We start from the raw sequence: 12,876 nt of genomic DNA on the forward strand, positions 1-12,876 counted from the left end.
TCCTCCCCCAACTAGTAACCATTTGTTTGTTGCCTGAATCTGTGAATCTCCTTCTTTTGTGCTTTTTCAGTCCTTTGTTGTATTTTATTTTTAGATTCTACATGTAAGTGATATCATACAGTGTTTGGATTTGTCTCTCTGATTTTATTCACTTATAGTCCATTCCTGTTGCTGCAAATGGCAAAATTTCATTCTTTCTATGGCGGAGTAGTATTCCATCATATTCTTTATCCAGTCATCTGCTGATGGACACTTAAGTTGCTTCCCTATCTTGGCCATTGTAAATAATGCTTCTGTGAACAATGATGTGCATATATCTTTTCAAATCACTGTTTTTTGGATTGTATACTCAGGAGCGAATGTACTAGGTCATATGGTTCTAGTTTTTATTTTTTGAGAAACCTCCAGACTGTTTTCCACAGTGGCTTCACCAATTTACATTCCCACCAACAGTGTACAGATTTCCTTTTTCTCCACATAATTGCCAAAAATTGTTATTTGTGTTATTTTTGATGATAGCCATTCTGACAGGTGTGAGGTGATAGCTCATTGTGGTTTTGATTTGCATTTCCCTGATGATTTATGATATTGAGCATCTCTTCATGAGTCTATTGGCCATCTGTATATCCTCTTTAGAAATATATCTATTTAGGTCTTCCATCCATTTTCTAATCAGGTTGTTAGTTTTTTTGATATTGAGTTGTATTAGCTGTCTATAAAGGTTGGGTATCAACCCCTATTGGTCATATCATTTGCAAATATTTTCGCCCATTTAGTAGACTATCTTCTCATTTTCTCAATGGTTTTCTTTGCTATGCCAAAGTTTTTAAGTTTAAAGTTTTCATTTGTTTATTTTTACTTTTATTTCCTTTACTTTAGGAGATAGATCCAAAAAAAAAAATATCGCTACAATTTATGTCAAAGAGTGTTCTGTCCAGGTTTTCCTCTAGGAGTTTTACAGTATCCAGTCTTACATTTAAGCCTTTAATCCATTTTATTTTTGTGTATGGTGTTAGAGAATGTTCTGATTTCATTCTTTTACATATAGCTGTCCAGTTTTCTGGACAAGGATTTTTCAGTTATTTGCAAATCAATCAAAGTGAAATACCACATTAACAAACTAATGAATAAAAACCATATGATCATCCCAGTAGATGCAGAAAAAGATTCTGATAAAATTTAATGTCCATTTCTGATAAAAACTCTTCAGAAAATGGGCATAGTGGAAATATATCTCAACATAATAAAGGTCATACCATATATGACAAATTCACAGCTAACATCATACACACGAGTGAAAAGCTGAAAGCATTTCCTCTAAGATCAGGAAAAAGACAAAAGATGCACACTATCACCACTTTTATTCAACATAGTTTTGGAAGTCCCAGCCATAGCAGTTAGACAAGAAAAAAATAAATAAAAGGAATCCAAATAGGAAAAGAGCAGGCAAAACTGTCACTCGTTACAGATGACATGAAGTGACGCTTCAGTTTTGTTGCGGAAACCTTACTATACATATAAAAGACACCATCACCACCTAAAGACACCACAAGAAAACTACCAGACCTCACCAATGAGTTCAGTAAAGCTGCAGGATACAAAACTAATAAATAGAAATCTGCTGCATTTCTACACACTAACAACAAAAGATCAGAAAGAGAAATTAAGGAAACAATCCCTTGGAGAAGAAAATGGCAACCTACTCCAGTCTTCTGTGTGGAAGAGATTCAGTCTAGACAGGATAACAGTCTAGAATCTACAAAAGCTGACCAATAAACCCATGAGCCTTCTGACCCAGAGCTCTCCATCTGGAGAACACATAGAGTAGGGAGACACCCAGCATATTTCTTCTTTCCCACGGTTTGTAGTCACTTCAAACAATTCATATCTCCATTAATATCCCAGGATTTTCTTGGGATCTTTAAAGAAGACCAGAACTAATTTGCTTCCTCAAAGTTTCTTCTGATCTCAGGATCGGTTTAAGACCAAATTCTCCTTAGTCCCTGCACTCTTGCAGCATCAAAGACCCAAACCAAAGATAACATATAAAAATGCAGCAAGATGGATAAGAGGCACTGTTGCTTAACAAGGTTAAAAAGGCAGAAAATATAGGGTTAACCAAGGTTCATTGTCAGGTGCCTGTACAATGTCAAGACAGGCATCACTGCACAAATGCCTTCTGTGAAGGATTTCAATGGCCATTCTTCAGAACCAGCAAGTCTTTAGAAAGAAAAAAAGCCACAAAAGATGAGGATTAAAATCTTACCACAATAGGAGAAAATGCTCAAGGTCAAAGTCACAGATGGTCCCTTCTAAAAACAAAATGATGGGTGTGTTTAGGCTGAAAAGGATGGGGGACAGAAGTCCTGTCTATTGACACTAATCCCACTCTGCCCAGGAAGTGTAAGATACCTTGAGTCCAAATGCTTGCAGGAAGGGGTGGAGTCCTTGTCCAGTCCACTTTGAGATAGGTAAAGAATAAAACAATACTAAAAAGTTATAATGACTTTCCTGGTGGCTCAGAGGGTGAAAGTGTCTGCCTACAATGCAGGAGACCCGGGTTCAATCCCTGGGTCGGGAAGATCCTCTGGAGAAGGAAATGGCAACCCACTCCGGTACTCTTGCCTGAAAATCCCATGGACGGAGGAGCCTGGTGGGCGACAGTCCATGGGGTCGCAAAGAGTTGGACACAACTGAGTGACTTCACTTTAAAAAGTTATAATAGCTAACACATACTAGAACTCTGAAGTCTTTAGATAGATTAACTTATTAAAACAACTAGATGAGGTAGGTGTTAATAAAGCCTCCCATTTCATAGATGAGGCAATCAGGAGACAAAGTTTAAGTGAATTTGCTCGTAACCCCTCAGCTAATCAGACAGGGGAGCTGAGATTGGAACCGTCAGCAGAGTTCCCCAGACAATAGTCATAATCCTCATGTATCATGTCTCTCAGGAACTTCATCCTCCAACCCAGAGCCGGCCCGCATCTCACATTCTCATCTCCTTCTGTCTGAGTCCTAAGAGCTTTATTACTTATTAGAATCTTAGGGATGTCCTATTAAGTCATCAGAACTAAAAGCAGATCTTCCCTCTTCCCCTTTCTTCCACCTCACCCTCAATGACGCCTGAAGGCACTGAGATTGGCACGCCCAGTGGAGCCACGGACACATCAGATGGTCTGGCAGAGTTTGGTCTTGATTTGGTGAGGAAATAGGCAGGAGGGAGAGAGAGATAGAAAGAAAAAAGGAAAGAGAGAGAGAGAGGGAAGAAGGAAGGAAGAAAGCATTAATGTTTATGGAGAAGAAAGGGGATAGGAGTTGAAGTGGAATATCAACCTAAATCAAAATCAGTCTCCTACTAAAACTGTACCGATATTTTAAATGGAGGCTTATCTCAAACAGTACATCCTCCCAACCAGATTTCAAGTTTAAAGAACCTAAATAATATTCTATCACTGGTTGTCTTTTGGTACCGAACTTCTTCCATTTTATACCATAGATATCTGTTACTTATCATCATTTAAGCAACTTATTGGGGAAAACTCTTATTTGCACAAAGCACTCATACACTCATGTATCTGTTTAGGTCATTTGAGTAAATAGCAGGGAAATAGCAGTAAATTGTAAAGTGTGAAAAAGGGCTCAATATACCATTATCTATCCTTTTCATGTAATCTAAGGCAAATTTACAGCTAAATATTAACTCAAGTCTCTGAATTATAGATTTGAAACAAGTCCCTCACGGTGCATACCTTTAAGTATGTTAAGGTCTATTTTTTATTATCATTCCTACTAACAACAAGCAGAATTCATTTTATATTTTTATTTTAATATGGAATAACTGTCCATTTAAGGGAGAACGGACCCTCCATCTTTTTCAGTAGTTTGAGGTCTCTGAGACCAGTGGCCCATTTGGTTCTGATATGTTCTCCAAGTCCACACCTGAACATAGAGTGGGTCTTCAATAAATATTCCTGACTATGCAACTACCCTGAACAACAGATACAGGTCAGAATGTTACTTCTGGTCCAAAAAGAAAATCCAAATGCTACTTTAAGATTTCCAAAGAAATCTTAAAGTAATAAGGTCAATATGTAGCAATAACCATTTATCAGTTCCGTCCATATAACTTTAAACAGCTCACCTCATAAATTAAACTGAATGGAGTATATGCCTGTAATTTTTAAGTTGGGAAAAGGGTAGCAGAAGAGAGAAAGGAGTTATCTAGAACCTGTAAGATGATACCAAATGTGTGTGTGTTTATCTGGACATATGTATCTATCTGTGTGGCATGTATGTAATACTGCCCCCCAAAGGCCTATTCATATCCCACCCAATAATTTATCGAGAGAGATAGAGAGAGAGAGAGAGAGAGAGAGAGAGTGTGAGTGTTTTGGGGGGCGGGGAGGAAAGAAAGAAAGATAAGAAAGAGACTAAGAGAAAACAAAAGAGAAAGTCAAAGGCAGAATTAAAAAGAAACTGAGAGGAAGAGAAAGGGAGGCAGAGGGAGAGAGGAAAGAAGGAAAAGCCATTAAGAGGGCTGGTCAGAGAGAAGAGTAAAATGAAATAAACAGTTTGAAGAAAATCTTTTCTTGCTGGAATCTGCAGTACAATCCGGATTCCTACTGAAACAGAAAGCCCTCCTCTTGGGTGGGTGAGTGGCTGAGGTTTGTTATAAAAGGAAATCAATATTTTACTTGACAATTTCCATGTAAATGCCACTGTCATTTTCGGCATCATTTCATTGTCAACTTCCCACAGTAAATAAAAACCAGCATAACACTTATTTTACCCCCTGAGATTTTTAAGCATGATCTCAATTGTACGACTGCAACAAATCATCCAGCAAATTCTTGGCAGAGTAAATCAAAGAACACACGCTTACCCAAGATGAATGGCAGCCACTGGACTGTACATTCACTGCATTTGGTTCGGAAAGCTCCCTCAAACATGCTCTAAAGCTGCCCACTAATGAACCCACAGTCATGCATGTTACCACAGCCTACCACAAAAGTCTAAACGCTTACTATAAAAATTCTACCTGTCAATTTTCATTTCTGGCGTAACTTGATAAAGGCCTCACAAAGCCTCTCCTAGAAAGAGAGTTACATTCCATGCTAACACCACTAGAATGAGAAAAGGCCTGTTTCCATGTGTCTACTGTCTGCCTTCCATGGATGTACAGAATACATCAAATCCCAATCCACCATCTTTTACTTCCCATTCCCATTTGGAATTGTAGCTTCAGAAATGGCAGCATTTGTTCCATAGAGAAAGGACTTAAAAAACACCTTCCTTATATAGTAAGCTGAAGATACGTTTCCCCTTGCTTTTTTCATAATATAATTTTTTAATGAGCTGCAATTAAAGCCAAACTCAGAATCTCGTAATACCATTTTTACACCTTTTTTCATTTTTCAGAGTATATATGTCTGTCTAAATCTGGCAGAACTCAATTCTATATATTATGTAGTTTAAAAGTCATAGAAAACATAAGGACTTATCTTTCTACTCATACATTTCCATATTATACCACGATTCAAAATGTGCTGCCCTTCTTAGCAAATTCAGTCAAAGAACTGATGTCAAAAGAAATATACATGTGTACAAAGTTTTTAAAAAGAAAGTTAGAATCAAACAGAAATCTGTAAAAATCACATTCTCAACACACACATCTTATCCTGAACTTCAAAAATATCCACATCCATTATCAATCTCTATATTTTGTATTTGAGTCAAATGCATATCTCATGTATACTGCTGCAGGATGTTGTGAATTCCAAAGTTGATTAGAGGGAAAACATGCTAACTGTTGTCAATAATAAAGCTCAGTGCAAGTAACTCAGGCATTCCACAATTACTCAGATTTTAATTTAATGTCTTTCCAAAATGGCCTGAGTGGATTTCTGAGGACTGAATAGTCAGACTGCTTCCTTTATTGTCTGATAAATGCTCTTTTGTTTCCATAGTGAATATACCATTGTGATCTTTCTCAAGTTCTGACAGTCAAATAAATTAAAAAATGACCACTAGTTGTATCACGAATTATTCAAAATCTACTGATTATCTCAGTATTATAAATTATAATGTGGACTTCTAGGAATTATTAATTGAAGGGTAGTTTTCAGTCTGACATGTCAAGGACAATGTTCAACAGAAACCTCACCAGAAAAACTAAAAAAAAACAACAACAAAAGACTTTAGTGATCTTAGCCTATTTTACATTAAAAAGTAAGTAGAAAATATAAACATATTTTAAATACCAGTATTTCAGGGTAGGGCATTAAGAGGTACAAACTACTAAGTATAAAAAAATAAGTTACAAGAATATATTGTACAGCAAAGAGAATATAGTCAATAGTTTATAATAACTTCAAATGAAGTATAATCTATAAAAATTTTGAATTATTATGTTATATACCTGAAACTAACATAATATTTTCAATCAACTCTACTTCAGTAAGTAAATACATAAATACCATTTCAATGCTTACTTTCAGTAGATCCTTGGAGAAATCACCACCTTCATCTACCCCTTGGAGGTTTGCGATGAACTCTTGGCAGGTCATCTTCTTTCCAATATTCTGGAACAGAGGCAAATAACACATCACAATGACACAGGTGGAATTAAGATTATTTCTTGAAAACGTGATCAAACAAAATAAGATTGATTTGGTTTTTCAAAACCAGACACAAACACCCCAATATATGTATGTGTATATATATACCTACAAGTTTATATGCATATGAAAAAAACAGATGGCTTATTATGCTTTGAAAACTGTCATTAAATATGAATAGCAAAATTATGTCAAGGTTTTATTTTAGCCTAAGAAAAAATCTGAAAAACCTTTGCTACATTTATGAAAAGAATATATAATGTAGTTTTTACAGGAAAAGCATGAATAAAATGACATTTCTTAGCTGAACTCTGATGGCTATTTATTTGCTTCTTTATTTTTATTTCCTACCTATTGCCAAGAATGATGAAGGACCTGAGCTTTCAGGCTGCTACTTCAAGCTAAGAACTTAGCCTCTCACAGGCCGCCGAATGCAGTCAGAACAGGACCGCAGGAATTTATCACAACAGAAGTGGCCGGGACCCCAGCACTTTCTTGCTCCACTTCCCTGAGTCCCAGTACCCAGAGCACCTTGAGTGGGGCCAGCTGACTCCTGCACACACAGGAGAAGCACTGAGGTTTGGGAACCTGAATCCTCGCAACGGGACAGTTAAGCGTATCTACCCCTTGGCTGTAAAGAGAGAAACCAGCTTGTATCTTTCAAGGCCATACACAAATCTAACCATTGCTCTGGGAATCACTAAGTCACTTTTCCAATGCTGCTCACCACAGAAATAATATTGAAAAGACAGACCAGAACAAAGGCAACCAAACTTCAGTTCACAAAATGTAAGAAAAGCAAGAGATCCTTGGAGAACTGTTTTCAAACTCATTCTCAACTTAAGGATAATAAGTTTAACAAAAGATGATCTCATTAATAAACAAAAATTAGAAAATGTGAGGGCTTCCCTTATAGCTCAGATGGCAAAGAATCCACCTGCAATGCAGGAGACCTGGGTTCAATCTCTGCGTGAGGAAGATTCCCCTGGAGGAGGGCATGGCAACCCACTCCAATGTCCTTGCCTGAAGAATCGCCATGGACAGAGGAGCCTGGCGGGCTGCAGTCCATGGGGTCGCAAAGAGTTGGACATGACTGAGTGACTAAACACACAGAAAATGTGAACTGTAAAAAGAGAAGAGATGCAAATATGCTGAGAAAACTAATAAAATTGCTATGACACAGAATTGCCTCCAGTGCCAGCTCCAACTGGCTAATAAAAGTTGCCAGTTGTGAAGGATTCTGAGGTTGAGTCTGGACTCCCACAGAAACCCATCCCGTGAGCAGGGGACGCAGAACAAACGTGCAGAGACTGGGGCTCTCTGGCAAATGTGGTCCAAGTGAACACGAAGTGTGCCAACACAGCTCAGCCCTGCACACGACACACAGGCAAATGCAACGCATGCTCTGCAGTTTTATTTTTATTCAGAGAAGACTAAGAGTAGGGTGGAACAGTAGTCTGCAAGTTGGTGCAGAATGTTCTGGAGACAGACTTTAAAAGGAATGCAAAACCAGAGACAGTTTCAAGGGAGTATTTATACAGAACTTAAAAAATATACGTCTGCCTGAGAACAGAGTCACCTGTATGTCTTCAAAGTCATTGCTTCTCACTTCCTTTTCCACAACTGCCTTTCTGCCTTAAAACATGAAATAATCTGTCCAGTGCTTGCTAATTAATTATAACTTTTGTTTGAAACCCTGCCTCTTCCATCAGGAAAGACAGCATAGATAGTCACACTTAAGAGGAAAGACTGCATAAATGTTTTAACAATGAGAACTGGCTTTGCCAATTAATGTATCTGGTAGATATTTCCTATAACTTAAATACATTGCAGCTGCAGTCCCAAGTTTTGGTGGAAATTTATTTAAAGCACAGAAAGGAACCTTAATGGAAAATACTGTTTACTAATGTTATATTGAAAAAGACAATAGCTCAATTTTCCCTTATCAAGTGTATCGGATCAAACGGGGTGCCACCTAAGCTAAAAACTAGCAAGTACGATCAATAGTCATTTTGATATGACTTGGCAAGGCTTTTCTGGGATATGATTCAAGGATTTGAGAAAATGAATGAATAATGACTAGGTAAAAAATTCTTTTCCAAGTTAGGTGGTTTCAATTCTTTGCTTTTAACAAAATTAAAAGAGGACATAATTTAATCATCACTTAAGAACAAGAATGTTTTTTTAATATGTGATTTGATAACATTGGGGCACTCTTTCTGCCCCCTTCTGATGTCTGTGTCAGAAGCTTTCTCTATCTCTTTTATACTTTAATAGAACTTTATTACACGAAAGCTCTGAGCGATCAAGCCTCGTCACTGGCCCCGGATTGAATTCTTCTCCTCTGGAGGCCAAGAATCCTAGCGTCTTTTATGGCTCAGCAGCAGCCTTTCATCTTGGGGGCTCATCCGGGATCCTTCAGGACAAGGCAAGGATGCTTGGAGCTCTAGTTCCTTGTTCTCCCAGCAAACATGTTTTCTGCTGTACTTTACTAACTCTACAGTGTGCTTATGTGAATGAATGAAATGTCCCGCGTGAAGCAAGTAAGGAGCCCTGCTCTGTGGTTCCGCGGTGACCTCATACGGCTCACAGCAGAAACCTGTCCGGGGTTTATACCGACCTGTCAGCGGACTTCCCTGGTGGCTCAGATGGTAAAGCGTCTGCCTACCATGCGGGAGACCCGGGTTCAATCCCTGGGTCAGGAAGATCTCCTGTAGAAGGAAAGGGCAACCCACTCCAGTATTCTTGACTGGAAAATCCCACGGACAGAGGAGCCTGGTAGGCTACAGTCCATGGGGTCACAAAGAATCGGACACGACTGAGCGACATCACTTTCACTTGATGACATTATCCGTTTTTAATCCTTGCAATGTTAATAATGATAAAACTTGTGTTAGAATGCTTTATATTGAAACACCTGAGTCTTTTGGTAATAAGAAACTGAAACTTTCATCTCAATTTATGTAATTTTTGTTAAAATAAGTATCAAATAAAACAATATCAAGACTCCCAAATATAAAAACATGTTATACAAACAAAAATAAAACTATGGAAAAGTAAACAAATTACAAATACCAGGAGCAAAAAAAGAAGATTTTTAAAAATATGCCAGTAAGTTATATGTAAGTGTCAATACGTCAGTTATATAAGTGTCAACTTACTATAACTTTTAAAAAAACACCAGCTTTATCGAAATATAATTCATGTAACATTCATCCTTGTGAACTATACAATTCAGTAATTCTTAGTATATCGTTAAAGCAGTATGGCCATCACCAGTCTAAACTGAGAACATTTTTATCACCCCAAAAAGCTGCTCCATATCCATTAGCCATCACTCTTAGATCTCTCTTCCATCCTCACTACCCATTCTCTTGAACACCAATAAAAAAAAAAAAAAACCAATAATAAACTTCTCATTTACTAAGTCCTGTGGAGCTGCCTATGCAGGACACTTCACATAAATGGAATCATACAAATACAGTCTTTTATGACTGGCTTCTTTCATTTAGCATAATGCTTTCAAGTTCACCCATATTGAAGCATTAACCAGTATTTAACTTCTTTTTATTGCCAAACAACATTCCATTATATGAACATACTAAATTCTGTTTATCCATTCAGAAATTGGTGGCTACTTGGACTGCTTCCACATTGTGGTTCCTATAATACAGCTAAAAATATTCGCATACAAGTTTGGGTGGACTTGTTTTCATTCCTCCTATGTGTGAACCCAGGAGTGGGATTGCTGGGTCATATGGCAACTCTGTGTTTAATCATTTGAGGAACTGCTGGCACCAGTTTACATACCCACTAAAAGCGTGTGAGAGTTTCCGCTTCTCTACATCCTCTCCAACACTTATCTGTCCTTTTTATTTAAGCCAACCTAGTGGGTGTAAACTGGTGTCCTGTGCTTCTGATTTGGATTTCCCTAATGACTGAGAAGGCAATGGCACCCCACTCCAGTACTCTTGCTTGGAAACGCCCATGGACGGAAGAGCCTGGTAGGCTGCAGTCCATGGGGTCGCAAAGAGTCAGACAGGACTGAGCGACTTCACTGTCACTTTTCATTTTCATGCCTTGGAGAAGGAAATGGCAAGCCACTCCAGTGTTCTTTACTGGAGAATCCCAGGGACGGAGTAGCCTGGTGGGCTGCCGTCTATGGGACTGCACAGAGTCAGACACGACTGAAGCGACTTAGCAGCAGCAGCAGCAGCACCAATGACTGGTGATGTTCAGCGTACATTCATGCATTACTGGCCACAGGTACATACTCTTTGGAGAAATGCTGATTCAAATCCTTTGTCCTTTTATTATTGCCTTTTATCCTTGAGCTGTGTTCTTTATGTATTCTTGATACAAGCTCCTTACCATATATGTACTTTGCAAATACTGTCTCCTGTTATGTGCGTTTTCTCATTTGATGGTGTTCTTTGAAGCAGAGAAAGTTTTTAATCTAGATGATATTTCAATTTACTTATTTTTTCTTTGGTTGCTTGTGCTTTTGGTGTCATATGTAACAAATTAATGTCAAATCAATCCAAAGTCACAAAGATTTACTCCTATGTTTTCTAAGAGATTTTATACTGTTAGCTCTTACATTTAGATATTTGATCCATTTCGCATTAATTTTTGTACAGAGTAGCAAAGAAAAATCTAATTTCATTCTTTTGCATATGACTATCCAGCTGTCCCAGCACCATATGTATTCTTTCTCCAATGAGTGGCCTTGGCATCCTTGTCAAAAATCAACAGACTGGAATGTAAGGGTTCACTCCTTAACTCTTAACTCTATTGAACAGATCTACATGTTTGGTTTGATGCCAGTGTAACACTCTCTTGACTCTCATAGCTTTGTAGCAAGCTGTTTTCACCTCTGCATTCTTTTTGTTATGGTTAAAAAACACAAACAATTCACTATCTTAATGATTTTTATGTGCATAGTTCAGTAGGTTATGTATTTTTACATTGTGGTGAAACAGATTTCCAGAACTACTTCATCTTGCAAATCTTAAACTCTATATAACTTCCTATCCATCTCCCCTCCACCTTCTGGAAACTATCAGTCTACCTTCTGTTCTAATGACTCTGAATATTTAGGTAACTCATGAAAGTAAAATCATAGTGTTCTCAAAGTTTGTCCATCTTGCAGCACATGTCAGAGGTTCCTCCTTTTTAAGGCTGAGGATTTCATTAGATGTATACTACAATTTTGTTCAACAGTTTATCCATTGAGAGACATTTGGGGTGTTCCACCTCTGGGCTTTGTGAAGTACTGCTATGAACATGGGTATGCAAATATCTCCTTGAGATCCTGCTGTCAAATCTTTTAGATATATAGCCAGAAATAGGATAGGGGTATCATGTGCTATTTCTAATTTTTTAAGGAACGGCCATGTTCCTTTCCATAGGGGTGCACCGTTTTACAATCCCACCAATAGCATACAAGGATTCCAATTTCTCCCTATACTTGCCACCTTCTGTTATTTTGCTTTTTTTAAAAAATAGTAGCCATCCTCATAGGTATGAGGTAGTTTTGATTGGCATTTCTCTGACAATTAGTGAAAGTTCAGAATTTTTTCATGTTTCCTTGTTATTTGTATAATATCTTCAGATAAATATCTAATTCAAATCCTTTTCCCTCTTTTTAATTGGGGTAATTAATTTTACTGTTGTTGTAGAGTTGTAGGAGTTCGTTACATATTCTGGATATTAATTACTCATCAGATATAAGAGTTGTAAATATTTTCTCCCTTTCTGTAGGTTGTCATTTCACTTTGTAGTATCCTTTTGTGTACAAAAGTTTGCAAGTTTGATGTAAGCCCATTTGTCTATTTTAAATTTTGCTACCTGTGGTTTGGGTGTCAGATCCAAAAAATCATTGCCAAGTCCAACATTATGAAGGTTTATCTCTATGTTTTATTCTCATAGTTTTGTCGTTTTAGGCCTTTAATCTATGTTGAGTTAATCTTTGATATGGTATAAGGGTACAACTTCACTTTCTGCTTTGGATGTCCTTTATTCCCAGCACCATGTGTTGAAGAGACTGTCCTTTCCCCATTGAGTAATCTTGGCACCCTTGCTGAAGATCATTAAAAAGTATATATACAAGAGTTTATTTGGGGCTCTGTATTCTATTCTGTTTGTCTATTTGCCTGTCTTTACACCAGTATCACACTCTTTAGATTACTGTAGATGTGTAACATGTTTTGAAATCAGGAGGTGTGAGTTCTCTAGTTTTGCTGTTTTTCAAATC

The 12,876-nt window shown here is 37.6% G+C and overlaps 1 protein-coding gene across 10 annotated transcripts in view; it reads right to left on the minus strand.

The window, feature by feature from the left end:
- Positions 1-12,876, minus strand: part of PSD3 (pleckstrin and Sec7 domain containing 3) — a 616,838-nt gene that overhangs the window by 218,187 nt on the left and 385,775 nt on the right. For all 10 annotated transcript variants that reach the window (XM_055566944.1, XM_055566946.1, XM_055566948.1 and 7 more), the window contains one exon: positions 6,495-6,584. In XM_055566944.1, coding sequence (XP_055422919.1) covers positions 6,495-6,584 — 90 coding nt within the window. The remainder of the gene's footprint in view (positions 1-6,494; positions 6,585-12,876) is intronic.

This window comes from Bubalus kerabau, chromosome 2 (assembly GCF_029407905.1).
Source record: "Bubalus kerabau isolate K-KA32 ecotype Philippines breed swamp buffalo chromosome 2, PCC_UOA_SB_1v2, whole genome shotgun sequence".
NCBI lineage: Eukaryota > Metazoa > Chordata > Mammalia > Artiodactyla > Bovidae > Bubalus > Bubalus kerabau.